At 42.9% G+C, this 23,581-nt stretch overlaps 3 protein-coding genes across 3 annotated transcripts; all 3 read left to right on the top strand.

Annotated features, from left to right (window-relative positions):
• Positions 1 to 1,008: 1,008 nt before the first annotated feature.
• On the top strand, positions 1,009 to 3,765 carry slc19a3b (solute carrier family 19 member 3b). The gene is made up of 8 exons (XM_072457812.1): positions 1,009 to 1,208; positions 1,347 to 1,526; positions 1,695 to 1,860; positions 1,934 to 2,135; positions 2,214 to 2,365; positions 2,767 to 2,959; positions 3,024 to 3,165; positions 3,572 to 3,765. Exons 1-8 carry the CDS (start codon positions 1,059 to 1,061, stop codon positions 3,707 to 3,709), a joined length of 1,323 nt encoding a protein of 440 aa, XP_072313913.1. The 5' UTR covers positions 1,009 to 1,058; the 3' UTR covers positions 3,710 to 3,765.
• Positions 3,766 to 6,923: 3,158 nt separating this feature from the next.
• On the top strand, positions 6,924 to 11,998 carry LOC140372623 (thiamine transporter 2-like). Its single transcript, XM_072459743.1, has 7 exons — positions 6,924 to 7,080; positions 7,669 to 7,904; positions 8,503 to 8,932; positions 11,248 to 11,326; positions 11,394 to 11,586; positions 11,659 to 11,791; positions 11,882 to 11,998. Exons 1-7 carry the CDS (start codon positions 6,925 to 6,927, stop codon positions 11,996 to 11,998), a joined length of 1,344 nt encoding a protein of 447 aa, XP_072315844.1. The 5' UTR covers position 6,924.
• Positions 11,999 to 17,327: 5,329 nt separating this feature from the next.
• Positions 17,328 to 23,195, top strand: LOC140372613 (thiamine transporter 1-like). Its single transcript, XM_072459732.1, has 7 exons — positions 17,328 to 17,566; positions 18,477 to 18,712; positions 20,026 to 20,461; positions 22,445 to 22,523; positions 22,591 to 22,783; positions 22,856 to 22,988; positions 23,079 to 23,195. The coding sequence occupies exons 1-7, from the start codon at positions 17,411 to 17,413 to the stop codon at positions 23,193 to 23,195; spliced, it is 1,350 nt and encodes a 449-aa protein (XP_072315833.1). The 5' UTR covers positions 17,328 to 17,410.
• Positions 23,196 to 23,581: the final 386 nt, after the last annotated feature.

Raw genomic sequence — 23,581 nt, 5'->3', positions numbered from 1 at the left:
AGTTATTGAAGAAAAAACATAAATTTAAAATGTATAATTTATGATTAAATACAATAATTACTCTTTTGTAATTAATTGGCCTAATATTAGGCGTGCCAAACATGTACATATATATATTTAACATTAAGAAAACAAACGTTGTTTTCGTTTTTGTTGACTGATCCAAACAACTTCACCACGGTCTGAAAAGGTGCATTTACCGCCACCTACTGTAGGAGTTCAAAGGCTGTGTTTTACACTACACCGTAAAATAAAATAAAAATAAAAAGGAGGGACAGAAAGAGAAAGATTGTTGTTGAATAAGTAGAACCTTCTAGGCAAAGCAATCCCATCTCCATGGAGACAAGTGTTGCACTTATAGAAGAAGAGGAGGAAACTTTTGTCGGAGTTCAGTGCTTCTCCATTTATTCCTCACAGAAGTCACGGCAAAAACAACGTGTTACATCCATGGTTACATCTTTACATTCTCCCGTGTCTCTCTCTGTCCGCTCTCTTGTTCTCGAGCGCACTCCTTTCCTCAAAACAGGCGAACGCCTCCTGGTGGTACCACCACAACATCGCATGCATTTAAACTGAATGAGTAATTAAGACATTTTAAGTACCTTAAGTACAGTTTTCCATACAATACAGTTTTAATCATATCTTAGAAAAATAAAACATGTGGGGGGTATCCATATTAATAAACCAAAAATGTCTCTTTTCCCACACAAGCAGGTGGCATAACCTCCACTAGAGAATAAAACAGACTTTTAAGCATTCATAGATGTTTAACTTGTCCAGGGACAACGGACTAATTCAGGTACTTTTACACTAATGTTTTTCATGTACACTGTCCTCATCAAATAAACAAATCAATAAATGACAACACCTTTTCTCAAAGAAAGCTCCAGGTCTTGTTATCTGCTTTTAAGTGCAAAGTCTTCTGCTGATAAGGTCATAAACTAAATCTGCTACTGAAACGTATGAAAACTCAACACACCTGACCTCACAGATAACCTGTTCTTTACTGATGACCGCAGACCACTGAGCAGGGACAGGAGCCATTATAGTGGACAGGTATGAGTTGTTGGAACAAACTTAAGTCCTCCAATTGGGCTTATCCTACTGCAGTGCTATGTCTCTATGGGTTTTTTGCTTCCAGCAGAGTAGCAGAGCCCTTCCTGACGCCATACCTGATTGGACCTTACAAGAACATTTCTGAAGAAGTGGTAAGACAATAATACTCCTTCACACAATAACACTTTAGGGAAGAGAAGTAGTGCTATGTTTGCGCTGTTGGTAATTTTTCACCATTTGGTTCAGAAGCGGAGCATTCTATTTGACCTGTCTTTTCTCTTGTTTTTCAGGTAACTACCTACCTGTTTCCCATATGGACCTACTCGTACTTGAGTTTCCTTCTCCCAGTGTTTCTGCTGACCGACTTTTTAAAACACAAGCCTGTCATTGTAGTTCAAGGACTCTTCCTGGTCACAAACTACGTGCTGCTCTGTTTTGTTCCAGGTCTAGCTGCTATGGTCTTTCTACAGGTGATTTCCCTATAAACTACTGTCAAACTGACGTTCATTAATTGAATTATTATGTAGCAACACCAGTCTGTTCTGTCAAGAAATATGTCCTGTTTACACATTTTCAAAACGGCAAAACAACACAATAATTCCTCACATTATATTATTGTCCTATTTCATTCATTTCAGGTTAACTATGCAGTGGTGACATCAACTGAAGTGGCGTATTTTTCATATATATACAATGTAATACCTATAGAGAATTACCAAAAAGCAACAGGTTATCTTCGTGGTGCCATGTTGGTTGGATACACATTTGCGTCATCTCTTGGACAGGTGCTTGTCTCTGTGGCTGGTAAGTCAAGCAACTTATGTTAATATTTTCACCCAGTTCTTGCCAAAGATCCTCAATTGCAACCTTTTAACAGGTCTTGATTATTTCTACTTAAACGCCATAACTCTTGGATTTGAAATAGTGGCTTTTCTCATCTCTTTCTGTTTGCCAATACCCAAGACAAGCTTATTCTTCAAAGGAGCTGACGAGGGTGATGTTCGATGGTTCAGCAGAGAAAATGTGATCAGAGCAGGACATTCACTTTTGCAAAGTTTTAAGGAGTCCTACTCTTCAAGGTAGTACACTATTCCAGCAGTATTTTATGACTGCTTGAATACTAATACTAATTGTGCATTCTATTGTTATAAATGCAGTAAGTTAATCTTCTGGTCACTGTGGTGGGCGTTGGCCACAGCTGGTTACGTGCAGATTTTCAACTATTGCCAGTTACTGTGGAACCACATTGAGCCGTCAGCTACATCATCCACATACAATGGAGGCGTTGAGGCTGCAAGCTGTCTGACAGGTAAGTCTGAAACACAGAGATCAATAGTGCATATTATCTTATATCTTATTTTAGAACTTCTTTTCCCATCCTAGTGGAAACTTGTCTTTGGTTCACCAACACAAGACACAACAATCAGTCCATCAAAGAATCATTATTCATCAATAAATCAACAAGTATTCTGCAGCATTTGAAAGAACATATGAGTTGCAAACTGGCTTGACCTGAAGTGGTCAGCAACACATGGCAAAAAGATACAGAATAACAAAAACAAAATATTCAAGTATAATAGATGTGTGGTGCACAGTATGGCAAGGTGTCGTTCATAGTGACAAACACTGGCATGTCTCATTGATTCTCGCTAACACACAGGAGCAGTAAGAGCGACCACATGGTTATACAGTGTGTTTACACCTCTCCAGGTGCAGCGGCTGCGTTCTGCGTGGGTCATGTTAAGGTGACCTGGGCCGTGTGGGGCGAGCTGGCCCTAGGACTCTTCTCAGCTGCAGGGACAGGTGCAGTTTTCCTTATGGCATTGACCAGCAATATATGGGTCTGCTATGCTGGTTATGTTATATTCAAATCATGCTACATCCTACTCATTACCATTGCTGTGTAAGTTGAAATATATGTATATCTCCTTTTGTGCAGTGTTCATACTTAATACATTTATTTTCAGATTTCAGATTGCTTCAAACATGTCCATGGAGTGCTACGCCCTGACGTTTGGCATCAACACGTTTGTGGCCCTGTTACTACAAACCATTGTGACTTTGATAGTTGTGGATGACACCGTTTTGGGATTGGACATTGTTACTCAGGTACCATTATCTGTGAAAGTACTTTTTAATTGAGCCTTTGTGCATTTGAGCATTTGAGGAAAATGGATGCAAGCTGCTAACTTAGTAGTAGTATTCGTATTAGTAATAGTAGTAGTACTAGTAGTATTAGTGTTGTTAAAGATAGTGAGGAGAGTTATATCACATGTAGCGTTAGTAATACTTTGCACTTTTGTGAGTTTTGTACTGATCTCAAATACTTACATCAATAGAGTGAGCAAAGAGAGACACCTAGTGGCCATGCACCGTTGTTTTGTTGTGGAGTGATGTTCGGAAAGCTAATATTCAAATACATTTTTAGATGAGCATAGTAGGGAAAACATGTATAAATAAACAGAACATAACAGAATACATGTCAAACTTAACTCATGGACAATGGTTCTTGCAGTTCATCATCTACGGCAGTTACTACGCAGTCATCTCAGTGCTGTTCCTGATTCGAGGAATACACACAGCGTGCACAAATCCCTATCAGTCTGAAGGAAAGGATTCTTCTGTGAGGGTGATCAATGAAGAACAGTTTTAAGCACGGACAATAAAGAACAAATTATTACATGTTACTTTTTGTATGAGGGAAGAATGGACAGGAATTTGTTAAAATGTTTCACAAATGTAACTCAAACATGACTCAAGCATATGCACATCTCATAAAACATTGGATGTCATAAAAATATATATATATCTTGTATATATAATCATAGAAAGTTGGTAAACTCAAGTAAAGTATTTGTACTGATTACTCCTTTTGAGTTTTGTGTGATATTTGTTTGTAAAAAAGTATGTTTTGTTTCCCTTACAACAAGTTCAATTTAAACTGAACTGAATATTAATCAACTGTGGTAATATTATAACCAACTAGATGTTGTGCAATGGCAAGAAGCCATGGCGAGTGACTCTTCCTCTTTGGTGTTTTATGGCGGTTGTTATCCACATGTTACATTACCGCCTACTGTAGTTTTACGTCTTAGACTTTAGACTTTATTATAGACTTTGTCTTTGGTGTTCTTCTTCTTTGGTGCTTCATGCCGGCTGGCATCCAGTGTCACACCGCCACCCACTGTAGTTGTGACTCCTGGAGCAGCCGGCAGTTGTGGACAAGAGATCAGCGACAGTAGTGTAACACTACAACGACGCACCTAACTCTATAATCTTCCAATTAACCCTGTGTTATATAAGTAACTATAGCCTTACATGATCCCTGTGACTGGATTATGAGAATATTCTCCAGATTGAATTCCTGTACCTCTTAGACTTAAGACATCATTCTGTAGACTAGGAGTGGAGTCCAGTGGCATTGACGTGGAGCCTAAGTAAGGCAGTGGAAGAGATCAAAGATGTGAGAGCTGGACATGGCTCGCTCCTGGTCGTGTGCAAAGCTGCGGCTCAGCTAAGGAAGGCCATAAAGGTTAAAAGTCTTTGTGGAAAGAAAAGAAATACGGTCAGAGGCGTTATCACAGGCATCCCTACGATGGTGACGATGGATGAAGTAAAGAAGAATTTAACTGGAGCTAAGGTTAAGGATGCCAGGCTATTGAAAACAACCTGGTTTGGAAGTCTAAAGAATAAAGAATAAAGTCTAAAGGAGATGTCCTCCGTCTAAGACGTAAAACTACAGTAGGTGGCGGTAATTTAACACTTGGATACCAACGCCATAAAACACCAAAGAAGAAGACTTTATTCTTAATGCATGGCTGTATCCTGTACAGTTGCCATGACAATGATGTCACTGACGAGGACGTCACCGACGATGATGTCACCAATCACCAACATTCCATTTTAAGCATTCAATCAACTACAAGAACTAATAAAGACTGCTTTATTACACAGTCACTTACATCCCTCCAAGAAGAAGAAGAAGAAGAAGAAGACTAATGGCATTTCACACAAGGCGGAAGGTAAGTGTCTACCGAATAAGCTCCTTCATGTGTTTGAGACACGAAAAGGACTATTTGTTTTTTTTACTTTTAATGGCGGTTGACAGCCAACTGAAAAGGTCCATTTACTGCCACCTACTGGTTTGGGTGTGGACAAACCAGTAGGTGGCAGTAATACCAAAATGGGATTGTAGTGTAACACTACAAAGACGCTCTTAACTCTATAATTTTCCAATTTATCCTGTGTTATATAAGTAAGTAACTTTACCCTTACATGATTTGTGTTACTGGATTGTATGAAGATTCAGCAGATTGAATTCCTGTTTGTTATTTTGAAACCATAAGACTACTTCAGTTCTCTCTCCTTCATATAGTGTACAGTGAATCAGCACATGCTCAGCAGTCTCTGGTTCTTGACAGTGATCACATAAACCAGTAGGATATTTGCCTATCCTATTCAGTGACTTATTAGGTCCAGTGTAGCCTATTCTCAGGCTCTCTCTTCCCCCGCGTTCCTGCCCATGGATCTGCACGGACCAACACTACTTTGTATCTGATAAAGATGCCGTCCAGTATCACAAAGATTCCAATAATCCGGCCAAAGTTTATATACATGACTCTTAATAATAGGCTTGAGACTTCAGATTTACTTATTTCAACTATCACATCAATTGATGGCAGTTTAAGGGAATGTTTAGCCAGTTAATCAAGCATCTCATTACCATCCACCCCAACATGAGCAGGAACCCAAATTAAGGAAACCTTCACACCTTTCCTGGACAGAGAGAGTATCAAAAAGAAGATACTATATAGAATATCCTGTCTACAATCAGATTTTCCAGGTTTAATGTGTTGCAGTGGATAGAGGCAGTTATAAGCTATCACAATGTTGTGACACTGTTAAGTAGATTCCGCCCTTTCCATCGCTCATCGTATCGCTATGAGTTCTGTGGTGAAGACAGAAAGGTCCGTCAATCTCCTCTTAACTGTCATCTCAAGGTTAAATATGAAAAAAGCTGATCCTGTTCGCCACTCTCAGGATCTTTAGATCCATCCATATCAATGAGCTCTTGAACAATAAACTGCAGTGCCTTTTATTTTTCCTTTAAGTTGTGATGTAAGCTTATATCAACAGGACCCGGAATAAACTTCCAAGGAGTTATAGTTGACAAAGCCACCGAAGGGTTCAGGTTAAGATCACGCAATCCAGCAAGTTGTGCCTTTGCATTTCCTTCCCAGCTAAAACAATGAAAGTCAGTCTTTTGATGTTCTCAACATTCTTCAAGAATTTCCTTCCCTGGATACATTTACCTGGTACATTTACATTGGTACATTTACCCAGTAAGCCAAGCATTGCAGAGATCGGGGAAGTCTTAAAAGCTCACGTTTTTTCAAGTTAGTTTCAGCTGAAGACATGTAAGCAATACAGCCATAATCAATAATTGCTCTCATAATTGCCCAAATATTCAGAAGTGACATTCTGCTAGCTCCCCAGTCCTGGCCAGATAGACAACGGAGCAGGTTATTCACCTTTTTGCATTTATTCTTAACCCTATCAATGTGCTGTCGCCAATTAAGCTTTTCATCAAAGCTGAATCTCACTTCCCTGACCTGTTCAAGTACTTGTTCATACAACTTTAACAAAATATCCTTATGCTGATTATAAAAACAAATCACTTGAGATTTCTGTACAGACAACTTAAATCCCCAGTCAGAGTCCACTGCTCAACCTGTTGTATTGCTCTTTGTATTTTCTTCACTATAAATTGAAGATTTCTACCCACAATGCACCACCATCTACATAAAGACTTCCAACAGAGTGATCTACATCTTTAAAGCTGTCATTAATCATGTCATTGTTGTTTAGATGGAACTAGTTAGGCGTTGGAGAGGTTGGAAGTCAGACTGGAGGTATGCGACTTCCCTGTTGTGCCTGTACGGATTTTTCAGCACTGTCAAGCCACTGGAGCCTTTCCTTGTAGCTTTCTTGACCGGCCCAGACAAGAACTTAACAACAGAGCAGGTAATGGCGCTATACCATACTATATATGCTTTTTATTCAATCATGATAAAAAAAATATATAAACAATAATACCTTTTTATTTAGAGAGCGCTTTTCATGACCCTCAAAAACCCTTTATAGAAACAATCCAAAATATATCAATTCAAACTTGCATAATGTCACTTTTCTAATGGAAACTTGGCCATCAGTTTGTCTCCATGGAGATGTAATCGCTTTGCCCTGTGATGTTCCAAAGTATGGTATTAAACTAAGCTTGAAGGTGGTGCCAGTTGGTCAAGTTACAGGTCAGATCTGTGGAGAGATGATCATGCTCACAGTAAGAATGCATGTTTATCAAGGGCTTTTTGAGCAATAAAGACACAGAAAATAAACGCTAGACTGATACATTTAATACCATACAGCAGAACTTTCCAGGCAAAACAATAACTCCTCCCTATAGGACAAAAATGGGAGAATTATTCTGAATATAATATGCTCTAATTATGCTAAATATGCTCTCTCATTCCCCATTCAGCCTGTCCTCTCCTGTCTAATAAAGCCCGTAGGCGAACAAAAGAAAAATAATCTGTGTCCCTCTGGTTATGGCAGGTAATGAATGAGATTCTCCCGGTGTGGACGTACTCCTACCTCTGCGTGCTGGTGCCGGTGTTCCTGCTCACGGATTGGCTGCGTTACAAGCCAATGGTGTTCTTCCAAAGCGTTGCTTTTTTTGTCACAACCGCGTTGCTCTACTGGACCAAAAGTGTGTCAACCATGCAGGCCACGCAGTTCTCCTACGGGGTGGTCACAGCATGTGACGTGGCATATTTTTCATACATTTACAGGTGTGGATGTCAGGACATTTTTATTAGGTTCTGTCTGATTTATTATTTGTAGTGAACTAATCCTAATTGGAAGGACTAAATACATTAAAAGTATTCATCTTGTTTTCCTCTTTGGATGAACAGATAATAGGTAAGAGATGATGTAATTACCTTGACATGCTTCATAGGTGGATGGACAAAACTATAACTATAAAAATACAATTGGCAAATTAAGGATAGACCACATAATTGAGAGAACTAAACCATGTCTGAAGGAACAGTGAGAGAAAAACAATTTTAAATTACCTGGTTACATGTAAGATCTGTGGAGCGGTGATCCCACTCACAGTCAGAATTCATGTTTTTCTTGTTGCAATTAACACCTGTAATTGAATACATACAAGCGGAGTTTAATGTCATACAATAATACATTATTGGCAAAGTAGTAACATCTCCATGGAGACCATACGAGCATCAGCCCCCACCCTCACTAGGAAGAGTTACATATTGCACAAAGGTTAATTTTGTGTTAATACTTTTAATTAGCTAATAATCAAGAGGCAAACAATAAATATTCTGTGGTATGCTTGAATTTGAGCATGTTTTTCTTTACTTGCAGCGTCATAGAAGTGGAAAAGTACAAGAAGGCCACGTCTTACATCCGCAGCGTGCAACTTTTGGGGTACACAGTTGGTGCAGTCCTGGGGCAGCTCCTGGTCAGTTTCGATCTGATGTCATTCAACAATATCTTGGTGTTCACTATGGTCCTTACTTCTGTGGCCATGGTTGCATCAAGCCTTCTGCCAATGCCAAAAAACAGCTTGATATTTCACCCTAAAAACACTGATGAAAATGGAAGTGAGGACAGAGATGGGGGGTCTGCTGGAGAAATAAGAGGTGAAGAAGTGGAAAAAACCATCTCAACTGAAGCACTTTGTCTATTGAAGAAAGATTTGGTCGAGTGTTACTCTTGTAAACACCTTTTCTTTTGGTCCATTTGGTGGACTATGGCTACCTGTGGTTACAACCAGTCGGTCAACTTCGTGCAGGTAAGTGGATTAAACTACATGGAAAAAATAAGTAAATATATGTTAAAGGTGCCCTGCATAGCTTCACTGCTCTACCATGTGGATGGTAGCCCCCACAGTATGGGCATTAAATTTACCAACCATAGAAACAAGCAGGTGACGCCAACAGGCCACGACCAAGTTACAGGTCAGATCTGTGGAGAGGCACTCACAGTCACAAAGCATGTTTTACAAGGTCATTTTGAGCAATAAAAACATAATCATAATAGGCAAGGCAAGATTATTTGTAGAGCGGAATTCATACACAAGGTAATTCAAAGTGCTTCCCACAACAGGAAAAATGCATTAAAATCCCAGAGACATTACAGAAATCATAAAAACGTTAAGACATGAAAGAGAATAGTGCAAATAAAACAGTTTTTATCTTTGATTTGAACAGTTTTCAGAGTAGAGGTCTCTCACATTTTCAGGAAGACTTCCAGATTTTAGCTGCATAAAACTGATACGCAGATTCCCCATGTTCAGTCCTGACTCTGGGCACCAGCAGGGGGCTGGTCCATGTTCAGTCCTGACTCCGGGCACCAGCAGGAGGCTGGTCCATGTTCAGTCCTGACTCCGGGCACCAGCAGGAGGCTGGTCCATGTTTAGACCTGACTCTGGGCACCAGCAGGAGGCTGGTCCATGTTTAGACCTGACTCTGGGCACCAGCAGGAGGCCGGTCCATGTTTAGTCCTGACTCTGGGCACCAGCAGGAGGCTGGTCCATGTTTAGACCTGACTCTGGGCACCAGCAGGAGGCTGGTCCATGTTTAGTCCTGACTCTGGCACCAGCAGGAGGCTGGTCCATGTTTAGACCTGACTCTGGGCACCAGCAGGAGGCTGGTCCATGTTTAGTCCTGACTCTGGGCACCAGCAGGAGGCTGGTCCATGTTTAGTCCTGACTCTGGCACCAGCAGGAGGCTGGTCCATGTTTAGTCCTGACTCTGGGCACCAGCAGGAGGCTGGTCCATGTTTAGACCTGACTCTGGGCACCAGCAGGAGGCTGGTCCATGTTTAGACCTGACTCTGGGCACCAGCAGGAGGCCGGTCCATGTTTAGACCTGACTCTGGGCACCAGCAGGAGGCTGGTCCCTGAGGTCCTCAGAGTCCGAGATGTACTTTGGCGCTAGGCCATGGAGAGACTTGTACACAAGCAGAGCTGCTTTAAAGTCTATTCTCTGAGCCACAGGAGCCAGTGCAGAGACCTGAGAACAGGACTAATGTGATGGTACTTCCTGGTTCTAGTCAGGACCCGAGCAGCAGCGTTCTGGATGTACTGCAGCTGTTTTACAGCTCGTTTGGAGAGGCCAGTGAGCAGGCCGTTACAGCAGTCTAATCTACTGGAGACAAACGCATGGATAAGTCTCTCCAAATCTGGTTTGGACAATATATTTTTTTATTTTGGCATTGTTTCTTAGATGGTAAAAAGCTGCTGATGTTATTGATTTGACATGGCTGTTAAATTTCCAGTCCGAGTTCATTATTACTCCCAGATTTCTAACTTGATTCTAACTGTGAGACTCTGGAGGTGAATGCTAACACGTTCTCTTTGTTTCTGTGGGCCAAAGACAATGATTTCAGTCTTGTCTGAGTTCAGCTGGAGAAAGTTGTTTTGCATCCACAAACTGATCTGTGGGTTAGGGTGACAGGTCACTGGTCCATATTCACCTGCCGACAGTGAAACATAGAGTGAGAGTGTCGTCTGCATAATTGTGATAGGACACATTTTCGCTGCATATTAACTGACCTGAATGGCAGCATGTAGAGGTCCCAGGATTAATCCTTGGGGCACCCCACAGGTCAGGGGCATCTGAGAAAATGTTACCAATGTTTGGGCTTTAACCAATTTAGTGCAGTGCCAGTGAGGTGCACCCAGTCCTCTAGTCTCTGTAAGAGGATCCCATGATCGACAGTGTCAAAAGCAGCACTCAGTCATTTGTCACCTTGACAAGAGCAGTCTCAGTGCTGTCATATACATAATGTAGATGCTGGATATTCCAGGTAAAACAATGATACCTCCATGGTGACCAGCAGATGCTCTGCCAGAAAGGTTACGCAGTGCACCTTTAATTATGTTTCAAGAAGCTTTTAAATGTTTTGAGTGCCTGGTTTTTGTGGCATAGTATCAATAAAAGCAATCGTGAGAATAACTTGTAGGACTAATCAACTATTACATTTAAAAATTAAAATTAAAAAAAATACTGATTAATTAACTGGATCATAGTTCATGGGAGTATTTTATTTTGGAAGCCACTGGTGATTTTCACATTACTTGTAACTTCCAAATCATTATTTCAGGTGCTATGGGAACATGTTGAGCCCTCCCAGAACTCAAGCATCTACAATGGCGGAGTGGAGGCTATCTCAACCCTATTAAGTAAGACATACACACCGTAATATTTGTTTTGTATTATAGACATTGTTCATAAATCTCACTGGCACAGGTGCAGCCACAGTGTACAGTGTCAGCTTCATTGAGGTGACATGGGAGCACTGGGGAGAGCTGGCCCTGGGTGGATTCTCTGGACTGGCGGCGGCCTCCCTCTTCCTCATGACTTTTATAGGTAACATCTGGGTGTGCTACGCAGGATATGTGGTCTTCAAGTGTCTCTACATGCTGCTGATAACAATAGCCATGTAAGTATTGAGTTATAGCATGCATCACTGCACACAGGCTGCGGTAGAGAATAAGCAAGGCTTTCGTTAAAGGTTTCAGATTGCTGCTGGTCTTTCAATGGAAAGATACGCATTAGTGTTTGGAGTGAACACTTATGTGGCTTTGGTTTTGCAGACAGTCCTCGTGTCAGTGGTTGTTGGCTCGGGTTTAAGCATCATTCGACAGGTGAGTCTGCAATAGTGTAATTTTTATTTATTAACTAGTGATCTCAAGAACATATCTATTGAATTAATCCAGCTTCTTTGTTTTCTACAGTTTACTATATATGCAAGTTATTTTGCCATCATAGCCCTCATTTTCTCTCTGCGAGGACTATATTCCATTTGGACATTCACAAGTGAACGACCAGCTTCACATGAGAACAGATCCTAATGTGGTATTCCAAGGGTCGTTTGCTCAGCCCCTCTTGTCCATAGTGGCTAAACCAGACTAAACCATCTAATGTTTATAAAAGTCAACAACGCCACCTGGGAGTTGGCCCAGGACCAGCACGTAGGTTCGTTGCTGATAGGCAGGAGACTTGAAGTTAGCAAAAATACATGTTTATTTATTCACATTGTCATTAAGTTCGTTTCTGGATGGACATTACAGTTGGAATAAGTTAAGCACAGTTCATTGTTAGACGCTCATGTCATTCACACAACAGTTCAGAAATCAGCAAGCAAGACAAGACAAAGCAAGGCAAAACGGCAACAGTGCACACTAGCTCCATGGCTCAGATCTGCAGTTGTAGCTGGACAAGTGCGACGGAGGACTGGACAGACGCCAAACAATAACACGCCCGATAGCCGGCATAACGGGCGGCACACAGCGAGCGCGTCGCAGCAGAAAGTGCAGGCCCATGGCAGCCAGTACTGAGAGTGGCGTGAGCTGCGTAAACACGAGAGACCGGAAGTCAGAGTGAGAGTTCAGAGGACAAAAGGTAAGAAGGGAAGCACTTTTAAGACTGGTTTACGTCACTCTCAGCCAATAGCAAGTCTGATCAGTGGTAGAGCCCGCCTGCAGGCCATACTGCTACTCTTAGATCTTAAGGTATCCTCTATAACTCAGTAAGAATTCATGTTTTTCTTTAGCAAAAGTATACAATTATTGACAATAGCACAATAGTACTGTATATATTAAAGAGAATCTTCATCTCTTAATACTTACACATTAATAATCCTATAATGAAAGTGGTTTTCAGTTCATAAGCAATTCCTTATTTCCCACCTGAGTGTAGTTGGACAATAGTTCGGAACCCAAGAATTCAAAAAGAAGAGGGTCACCTGCCCTTCCCAAAGCAGCTCTCACAGCTTTCAACTTTATAATGAGCAGTCTTTTTGTGAGCACAGCTTTAAACATTGAGTTTAATTCAATACAATAACAGATCACAATAAAAAAACATAATGCAAAATATGTGCATTTTAACAACAAATAAAACAAGGCTTATGTGTAACTTGTGGGATGGCATAAAAAGTATTAAAACATGTACCAAGAAAGTACTGAGCATAACTAGGAAGTAAAAAACCTAGTTCCCACTATCTGGTCCTCAAAGTATTCCTTCCACCGTCCGACAACATCCCCAGTCGAGGTCAGCAGGTCTCCACCCGCACCATAAACTGTTGGTGAAGAACTACTTCCCCCTCCTTGGGCGCCGAACGGTTTGCCAGAATTTCTTTGGGGAAGATCGATAGTCCTCCTCCATGGCCTCCCCAAATTCCTCCCATCCCCAGGTTTTTGCCTCTGCGACAGCACGCCTGGCCCGCCGATACCTGTCAAAGGCCTCAGGAGTCCTACAAGCAGGGGGTTGCCGCCACGACAGGCACCTGAGACCTTGCGACCACAGCTCCGAGCAGTCACACTGACAATGGAGGTCGAGAACACGGTCCACTCGGAGTCAATGTCCCCAGCCTCCCCCGGGATCTGGGAGAAGCTCTCCCGGAGGTGTGAGTTGAAGACCCTGCTGACGGAGGGCCCTGCAAGACGTTCCAAACAGACTCTCACAATGCGCTTGGGCCTGCCAAGTCTGTCCGGCTTCTTCCTACGCCAGCAGATCCAACTCACCACCAGGTGGTGATCGGTCGACAGCTCTGCCCCTCTCTTCACCCGAGTGTCCAAGACGCGAAGCAGAGACTGAGGACTCAGAGGCTGACTCGTTCATCACACAAGCTGAAGTCACTGAGGTTGGTGGCAAACTCTTCGGTGGCAGGGCTGAGATGAGATCTGCCCTGAGTACCTAAAGTCTCTGGATGTTTTAGGACTGTCTGGCTGACACATCTCTGCAGCATCGCGTGGCGGTCGGGGACAGTGCCTCGGGACTGACAGACCAGGGTTGTGGTCTCTCTGTTCAAGAAGGGGGGCCGGAGAGTGTGTTCCAACTACAGAGGGATCACACTCCTTAGCCTCCCCAGTAAAGAGGGATACAAATGTTCACCTCCAAACTTAAGTTCTGGCTGAAAGATTATCAAAACTGTACCCACCTGTAAGTGTTATGAAAGTGCATGAGTGATAATGCAAGAGTGAACGTGCATGAGTGAAAATGTATGAGTGAGGAAGAATGAGCAGATTTTTTTTTTTTAAATGGAAATGTGTTTTAATGCCTTTTATTTCTGTAAAAAGTGTAGATAAGCCCAACCAGGGACAAGAGTCGAAAATTAGCACCTGTTATAAACTTTGTATGCATCGCATCGGCTACAAGCTTTGTATATAACTGTATGATTGCATTGTCACTGTCAAATAAAGAAAGAAAAAAAGAAAGAAAGAAAGGCTCTCGCACCTGCATTATGCACTGGGACGGTTTGCAGCCGAGGGTGAAGCAGCTGGGATGAGAATCAGCACCTCCAAATCCGAGGCCATGGTTCTCGACCGGAAAAAAGGTGGCTTGCCCTCTTCAGGTGGGTGGGGAGTCCTTGCCCCAAGTGGAGAAGTTCAAGTATCTTGGGGTCTTGTTCACGAGTGAGGGAAGGATGGAGCGTGAGATCGACAGGCGGATCGGTGCAGCGGCTGCAGTGATGCAGTCGCTGCATCGGACCGTTGTGGTAAAAAAGGAGCTGAGTCGAAAGACAATGCTTGCGATTTACAGGTCAATCTACATTCCTACCCTCACCTATGGTCATGAGCTTTGGGTAATGACCGAAAAAACAAGCTTGCATGTACAACCGGTCTAAATGAGTTTCCTCCACCGTGTGGCTGGGCGCCCCTTTAGAGATAGGGTGAGGAGCTCAGTCACACGGGAGGAGCTCGGAGTAGAGCCGCCGCGCCTCCACGTCGAGGAGAGCCAGCTGAGGTGGCTCGGGCATCTGTTCCGGATGCCCCCTGGGCACCTCCATATTGAGGTGTTTCGGGCATGTCCCACTGGGAAGAGGCCCCGAGGAAGACCCAGGACACCTTGGGGATGTCTCTCAGCTGGCCTGGGAACGCCTCGGGATCCCTCTAGAGGAGTTGGAGGAAGTGTCAAGGGAGAGGGAAGTCTGGGAATCCCTGCTTAGACTGATGCCCCTGCAACCCAGCCCCAGATAAGCAGAAGAAGATGGATGGTCTTAAATAGAGCAAACTTTAATTCTAATATAGACTTGGTTTGGTTCAGTTTTAGTCCTGATTTACACCCAGTTTCAATCAAAATTTTATTTCATTATCATTTACTGTAGTCAAATTTCTTAACGCATGTTTAAGTAATCCTTTATTGTCCTGCACATTTAGGGTAAGTACAAGGAATGGATTACTAGAAATCATAGGTCCAGCCATTGTCTGCCCAAATGGAGTCATCACAGGCTTTGCTTGACCGAAGCCGAGGGTATCCACCTGAAAATAAAAGAAAAAAGGAAATGTCTAAACAGTCTACTTGAAAAATAACAACAAATAAACATGTTTCTTCTACAGGTACAGTACATACTGTAGGCAGACGGACACTTACCATTGGGTTGCTGTGGGTATGCTGGGGGCTGGGGAAAAGGAGCTTGACCAGGAAACTTGTTGAAAAGTCCCACTAAAACTGGTTGGGAGGTTGAAACCAGCAGAGTTTCCAAATCCAGATGGCATACTCATGGACGCTGTGCCGAAAGAAGCTGCAAATCAAAACAGTTCACATTGAACAGTTGGTCCATGGATTTCATATATTTGCTACAAATGCAAACCAATTAAATTGCAAGCAAACAACTGTTCGGTAAATTTAATCCAAAACTACCAAGATTACCAAATCATCTATCGCCTCATTAATAACAAAGACATGTCATTTGGGTTCAACATAATTGTGCATCCAGATACACAAATACAGTAATAAGTGTATATTAGCAAGTGGCTATGTGCTGTTAGAAGTGGGAGACAACGTTTGAAATGTATAAACTCAGCTCATTCTATTACCATCCTCCAGAAGAGGGCACTCCAGCCCATGCCATGGAGACAAAGGGAAGAAAGAACAAATGAGGAATATGGAAGTTGGAAACGATGACCGTTCTATGTAATTCACAAATAACCTCAAACATCATAATATAATCTCAAAAAATGCACAGATTATATTCTACTTTAAGTAGTCTGCAACTAATGATTATTTTAGAAGTCGATTAGTCAATTCATTTGATGAATTGTTGCAGTTCAAACTTTGAGTAAGCTAATCGGCTCATTTGAAGGTGTTTCTTGACACTACAGTAGACTGCACATTATACCTGTGTTTGTAGGTTGAAATGAAGCAGGGGCAGGGGGGAAACCACCTGATGCGGCAGCAGTGGTCCCAAATGTGTCAAAGTTAGCAAAGTCTGCATTTGCACTGGTGGTCTGGGGCGCTGTCTTTCACTTTCTGTGGTTCTCTGAAATCTGAAATGGATGAGGTGAAGTATCTAAACTGTACATTCTGTTCTATCTATCCCCCTCGGTTTGTTTAACTCTTCTACACGTTGTTAGGAGTACTGAGGCCTGTTGTAATTTATTGCTAGGAGCAAGCAACAGGCGAAGCGATAGGCCGAAAAAGGAGATATAGGTCTGAACATCGGCACACACACGCATGTTCTCATCCTGTAACTTCTCCCCTGGTGCTACCCAAATAAGGATACCTTTACATCTTGTTCTCTCATTGGCTAATCCGTTGGTACATGGATAGGGTCATACCTGTCAGATATTGTTTATCGGTCTTTGTGCGTCTTCAGTATATAAGGGAGGTGCGCCCAGAGAGGATCATCGGAGACCCGGGCGCTGTTTTCTGCTGTCCTGTTATCTGATGCTGTTATCTGTACTAAACATCTTCGAAAAGTACAGAACAGTGTCCGCGACTTCTTCTTGTCACACACCACCCCATGGGAACGTCACTTAAACCACATCAGAGGTCCTGTGGTTGCGCAACTTTATGAAATTCAAATGTCTGAATGACAAAATGAAGTAAATGTGACAAAACAGCCAGATAAAAAAGTACTTTATATTTAGATTTATTTTTTTAAACTATAGATTGAATTAAAACCATTTAATTTTGCTTCTAAAATAGTCACGATTATTATTTTTTTGTTTTACGATTATATTATGATCTAAATTATCGCAACTATCGATTGACTGAATAATCTTGATGTCCCGACAACACACACAAAAATTGGGCAAAAGATGAAAACTGCTACGTGCTGAAACACAGGGTTGCTATGATAATAAAGAAACACAAGAACTAATAGTATTACGCAGTCACTCAATAATCTTACAACACTTTGAACCATGACCAAGACTGGTTGTTGATTGACTAATGGCATTTCACACAAGGCGGAAGGTAAGAGTCTGCTGAATAAGCACCTTCATGTGTTTGAGACAGGAAAAGGACTAATTGTTGTTTAGATGGAACTAGTTAGGCGTTGGAGAGGTTGGAAGTCAGACTGGAGGTATGCGACTTCCCTGTTGTGCCTGTACGGATTTTTCAGCACTGTCAAGCCACTGGAGCCTTTCCTTGTAGCTTTCTTGACCGGCCCAGACAAGAACTTAACAACAGAGCAGGTAATGGCGCTATACCATACTATATATGCTTTTTATTCAATAATAATAATATAAATCATAATACCTTTTTATTTAGAGAGTGCTTATCATGAGATTTATTGACCAAATAATTAGACAGGCAGGCCGCAGCTTGTGCTGTTGCAGAAAAAAACCCGGGGTTGGGAGGAGTTTGGGGAGGCCATGGAGGAGGACTATTGGTTGGCCCCAAAGAAATTCTGGCAAATTGTCCAAACACTGGACCAGCTCTATACTCTCCATCGGGTGCTCGAGGGTTCATGGGAGTTTGCCCAACCAGTCCACATGTGCTTTGTGGATCTGGAGAAGGCTTTCGACCGTGTCCCTCGGGGTGTCCTTTGGGGGGTGCTCCGGAAGTACGGGGTCCAGGGCCCTTTGCTCAGGGCTGTCCGGTCCCTGTATGACCGGAGCAGGAGCTGTGTTTGCATTGCCGGCAGTAAGTCAGACCTGTTCCCAGTGCATGTTGGACTTCGCCAGGGCTGCCCTTTGTCACCGGTTCTGTTCATAATTTTTATGGACAGAATTTCTAGGCGCAGTCAGGGGTCGGAGGGTGTCCGGTTTGGGGACCACAGGATTCCATCTCTGCTGTTTGCAGACGATGTTGTCCTGATGGTTCCATTAAACCCGGACCTGCAACATGCACTGGGACGGTTTGCAGTCAAGTGTGAAGCGGCTGGGATGAGAATCAGCACCTCCAAATCTGAGACTGTGGTTCTCAACCGGAAAAAGGTGGCTTGCCCTCTTCAGGTGGGTGAAAGGACAAGATCGTGGATACAAGTGGTTGTTGCGCTGTTTTTTTTTGGGTTGTTCTATGTTCTAATAAAAACTAAAATAGTCCCCAAAAAAAACATAGTGCACCTTTAAAGAAATAATTGTCTCTCTCTGGTTATGGCAGGTAAACAATGAGATTCTCCCGGTGTGGACGTACTCCTACCTCTGCGTGCTGGTGCCGGTGTTCCTGCTCACGGATTGGCTGCGTTACAAGCCTGTGGTGTTCTTCCAAAGCGTTGCCCTTTTTGTCACAACCGCGTTGCTCTACTGGACCAAAAGTGTGTCAACCATGCAGGCCACGCAGTTCTCCTACGGGGTGGTCACAGCATGTGACGTGGGATATTTTTCATACATTTACAGGTGTGTATGTCAGGACATTTTTATTAGTTTCTGTCTGATTTATTATTTGTAGTGAACTAATCCTAATTGGATGGATCTTGTTTTCCTCTTCAGATGATCAGATAATAGGTAAGAGATGATGTAATTGCCTTGACATGCAAGTTAAGGATTGACCACAGAATTTAGAGAACTAGATCATGTCTGAAGGAGTGGTGAAAGACAATGTTAAAATTACCTGGTTGCAGTGACGTGCGGTAAGGTTCAGGGTGAGTGAGGCACCAAAAATAATTTGGGTCAAGCGGGAGTCGAACAAGCGGTAGAAAATGGATGGATGGATGGGAGTCGAACACACTTTTTCTTGTGTTTAAGGCCGGGTCACTCACCATCAGACTATGTTCAATGAGTGGAATCGTTGTTTTTAGATATATAGGTCTGTCTAAAACAACCTGTACAACTCCGGTGTTGGTCTTTCTTTAGTTATAACCTCTTGCTTTGCTTGAAAAATCCAGATTTGTGAAACGTTTTAACTTGGAAATGTAATCGTCAAGATTCTACAAACACAATAATAACATAAGAAGATAATGAAACCTGTCCACACACGGCCGGGCTCAGGAGCATGCGCGTCCATGCGGCGCATTTAATGCAGCCTCCCCTGAGTGAACTTTTATTGCGGTTTTATAATGAATCTGTGAGCCGAAAACATGCTTCAGAAATACATTATACACATTATCGAGAATATGGAAGCACTGAGCACATCATCAGGGTGTTTTGTTATAAACAGAGGGAGAGAGAGTGACACATCATTTGCATTGCACCAGCTCAGTTTGTGGAGTGTGTGTGTGCTCCAGAGGCTGAGCAGCTTCAGCCTCCCCCTGTATCTGAACGGCATCTGAACATTTTGACATTCTTATTTGACATAATTGTCGATATTGGATTCAAACGGAAAGTGGGTTTATAATACATACCAGATGACAAAATATTAACTTTTTTATATATTTTTCCAAGATTGACAGGCGAGGCCCTGCCTCCCCTGCCGCCCCTGAATGCACGTCCCTGCCTGGTTGCATGTAAGATCTGTGGAGAGGTGACCCCACTCAGTCAGAATTAATGTTTTTCTTGTTGCAGAATACATACAAGCAGAGTTTAATATCATACAATAATACATTCTTGGCAAAGTAGTAACATCTCCATGGAGACCACAAGAGCTTCAGTCCCCACCCTCACTAGAAAAAGAGTTTAATTTTGTTTTAATATTTCTAATTAGCTAACAATAGGCAAAACAATAAATATTCTGTGGTATGCTTGAATTTGAGCATGTTTTTCTTTACTTGCAGCGTCATAGAAGTGGAAAAGTATAAGAAGGCCACGTCTTACATCCGCAGCGTGCAACTTTTGGGGTACACAGTTGGTGCAGTCCTGGGGCAGCTCCTGGTCAGTTTCGACCTGATGTCATTCAACAATATCTTGGTGTTCACTATGGTCCTTACTTCTGTGGCCATGGTTGCATCAAGCCTTCTGCCAATGCCAAAAAAGAGCTTGTTCTTTCATCCTAAAAAAACTGATGCTCCAGAAAATGGAAGTGAGGACAGAGATGGGGGGTCTGCTGGAGAAATAAGAGGTGAAGAAGTGGAAAAAACCATCTCCACTGAAGCACTTTGTCTATTGAAGAAAGATTTGGTCGAGTGTTACTCTTCTAGACAACTTTTCTGTTGGTCCCTTTGGTGGGCTATGGCTACCTGTGGTTATTTCCAGACGGTCAACTTCGTGCAGGTAAGTGGATTAAACTAAATGTAAATATATGTTAGAGGTGCACTGCATAGCTTTTCTGCTCCTTATCTCTTTTGGATGGTATAATACATTTTAGTTTCATAAAACTGATACACAGATTCCCCATGTTTAGTCCTGACTCTGGGCACCAGCAGGAGGCTGGTCCATGTTTAGACCTGACTCTGGGCACCAGCAGGAGGCCGGTCCATGTTCAGTCCTGACTCTGGGCACCAGCAGGGGGCTGGTCCATGTTCAGTCCTGACTCTGGGCACCAGCAGGGGGCTGGTCCATGTTCAGTCCTGACTCCGGGCACCAGCAGGAGGCTGGTCCATGTTCAGTCCTGACTCCGGGCACCAGCAGGAGGCTGGTCCATGTTTAGACCTGACTCTGGGCACCAGCAGGAGGCTGGTCCATGTTTAGACCTGACTCTGGGCACCAGCAGGAGGCCGGTCCATGTTTAGTCCTGACTCTGGGCACCAGCAGGAGGCTGGTCCATGTTTAGACCTGACTCTGGGCACCAGCAGGAGGCTGGTCCATGTTTAGTCCTGACTCTGGCACCAGCAGGAGGCTGGTCCATGTTTAGTCCTGACTCTGGGCACCAGCAGGAGGCTGGTCCATGTTTAGACCTGACTCTGGGCACCAGCAGGAGGCTGGTCCATGTTTAGACCTGACTCTGGGCACCAGCAGGAGGCCGGTCCATGTTTAGACCTGACTCTGGGCACCAGCAGGAGGCCGGTCCATGTTTAGACCTGACTCTGGGCACCAGCAGGAGGCTGGTCCCTGAGGTCCTCAGAGTCCGAGATGTACTTTGGTGCTAGGCCATGGAGAGACTTGTACACAAGCAGAGCTGCTTTAAAGTCTATTCTCTGAGCCACAGGAGCCAGTGCAGAGACCTGAGAACAGGACTAATGTGATGGTACTTCCTGGTTCTAGTCAGGACCCGAGCAGCAGCGTTCTGGATGTACTGCAGCTGTTTTACAGCTCGTTTGGAGAGGCCAGTGAGCAGGCCGTTACAGCAGTCTAATCTACTGGAGACAAACGCATGGATAAGTCTCTCCAAATCTGGTTTGGACAATATATTTTTTTATTTTGGCATTGTTTCTTAGATGGTAAAAAGCTGCTGATGTTATTGATTTGACATGGCTGTTAAATTTCCAGTCCGAGTTCATTATTACTCCCAGATTTCTAACTTGATTCTAACTGTGAGACTCTGGAGGTGAATGCTAACACGTTCTCTTTGTTTCTGTGGGCCAAAGACAATGATTTCAGTCTTGTCTGAGTTCAGCTGGAGAAAGTTGTTTTGCATCCACAAACTGATCTGTGGGTTAGGGTGACAGGTCACTGGTCCATATTCACCTGCCGACAGTGAAACATAGAGTGAGAGTGTCGTCTGCATAATTGTGATAGGACACATTTTCGCTGCATATTAACTGACCTGAATGGCAGCATGTAGAGGTCCCAGGATTAATCCTTGGGGCACCCCACAGGTCAGGGGCATCTGAGAAAATGTTACCAATGTTTGGGCTTTAACCAATTTAGTGCAGTGCCAGTGAGGTGCACCCAGTCCTCTAGTCTCTGTAAGAGGATCCCATGATCGACAGTGTCAAAAGCAGCACTCAGTCATTTGTCACCTTGACAAGAGCAGTCTCAGTGCTGTCATATACATAATATAGATGCTGGATATTCCAGGTAAAACAATGATACCTCCATGGTGACCAGCAGATGCTCTGCCAGAAAGGTTACGCAGTGCACCTTTAATTATGTTTCAAGAAGCTTTTAAATGTTTTGAGTGCCTGGTTTTTGTGGCATAGTATCAATAAAAGCAATCGTGAGAATAACTTGTAGGACTAATCAACTATTACATTTAAAAATTAAAATTAAAAAAAATACTGATTAATTAACTGGATCATAGTTCATGGGAGTATTTTATTTTGGAAGCCACTGGTGATTTTCACATTACTTGTAACTTCCAAATCATTATTTCAGGTGCTATGGGAACATGTTGAGCCCTCCCAGAACTCAAGCATCTACAATGGCGGAGTGGAGGCTATCTCAACCCTATTAAGTAAGACATACACACCGTAATATTTGTTTTGTATTATAGACATTGTTCATAAATCTCACTGGCACAGGTGCAGCCACAGTGTACAGTGTCAGCTTCATTGAGGTGACATGGGAGCACTGGGGAGAGCTGGCCCTGGGTGGATTCTCTGGACTGGCGGCGGCCTCCCTCTTCCTCATGACTTTTATAGGTAACATCTGGGTGTGCTACGCAGGATATGTGGTCTTCAAGTGTCTCTACATGCTGCTGATAACAATAGCCATGTAAGTATTGAGTTATAGCATGCATCACTGCACACAGGCTGCGGTAGAGAATAAGCAAGGCTTTCGTTAAAGGTTTCAGATTGCTGCTGGTCTTTCAATGGAAAGATACGCATTAGTGTTTGGAGTGAACACTTATGTGGCTTTGGTTTTGCAGACAGTCCTCGTGTCAGTGGTTGTTGGCTCGGGTTTAAGCATCATTCGACAGGTGAGTCTGCAATAGTGTAATTTTTATTTATTAACTCGTGATCTCAAGAACATATCTATTGAATTAATCCAGCTTCTTTGTTTTCTACAGTTTACTATATATGCAAGTTATTTTGCCATCATAGCCCTTATTTTCTCTCTGCGAGGACTATATTCCATTTGGACATTCACAAGTGAACGACCAGCTTCACATGAGAACAGATCCTAATGTGGTATTCCAAGGGTCGTTTGCTCAGCCCCTCTTGTCCATAGTGGCTAAACCAGACTAAACCATCTAATGTTTATAAAAGTCAACAACGCCACCTGGGAGTTGGCCCAGGACCAGCACGTAGGTTCGTTGCTGATAGGCAGGAGACTTGAAGTTAGCAAAAATACATGTTTATTTATTCACATTGTCATTAAGTTCGTTTCTGGATGGACATTACAGTTGGAATAAGTTAAGCACAGTTCATTGTTAGACGCTCATGTCATTCACACAACAGTTCAGAAATCAGCAAGCAAGACAAGACAAAGCAAGGCAAAACGGCAACAGTGCACACTAGCTCCATGGCTCAGATCTGCAGTTGTAGCTGGACAAGTGCGACGGAGGACTGG

This window comes from Eucyclogobius newberryi, unplaced genomic scaffold (genome assembly GCF_026437365.1).
Source record: "Eucyclogobius newberryi isolate DKJ021-1_F unplaced genomic scaffold, fEucNew1.0.hap1 SCAF_10, whole genome shotgun sequence".
In the NCBI taxonomy this organism is placed as follows: Eukaryota; Metazoa; Chordata; class Actinopteri; order Gobiiformes; family Gobiidae; genus Eucyclogobius; species Eucyclogobius newberryi.
This window is presented reverse-complemented; position numbering and strand designations above follow the sequence as displayed.

Bases quoted from the DNA above. Each gene is read 5' to 3' on its own strand.
- slc19a3b (XM_072457812.1), top strand. From the start codon at position 1,059: ATGAGTTGTTGGAACAAACTTAAGTCCTCCAATTGGGCTTATCCTACT. The intron at 1,209-1,346 runs GTAAGACAATAA...CTTGTTTTTCAG, and splicing joins AGAACATTTCTGAAGAAGTG to GTAACTACCTACCTGTTTCC. The intron at 2,366-2,766 runs GTAAGTCTGAAA...ACACCTCTCCAG, and splicing joins GGCTGCAAGCTGTCTGACAG to GTGCAGCGGCTGCGTTCTGC.
- LOC140372613 (XM_072459732.1), top strand. From the start codon at position 17,411: ATGGAACTAGTTAGGCGTTGGAGAGGTTGGAAGTCAGACTGGAGGTAT. The intron at 22,524-22,590 runs GTAAGACATACA...TCACTGGCACAG, and splicing joins GGCTATCTCAACCCTATTAA to GTGCAGCCACAGTGTACAGT. The intron at 22,784-22,855 runs GTAAGTATTGAG...CTTTCGTTAAAG, and splicing joins CTGCTGATAACAATAGCCAT to GTTTCAGATTGCTGCTGGTC.
- LOC140372623 (XM_072459743.1), top strand. From the start codon at position 6,925: ATGGAACTAGTTAGGCGTTGGAGAGGTTGGAAGTCAGACTGGAGGTAT. The intron at 11,327-11,393 runs GTAAGACATACA...TCACTGGCACAG, and splicing joins GGCTATCTCAACCCTATTAA to GTGCAGCCACAGTGTACAGT. The intron at 11,587-11,658 runs GTAAGTATTGAG...CTTTCGTTAAAG, and splicing joins CTGCTGATAACAATAGCCAT to GTTTCAGATTGCTGCTGGTC.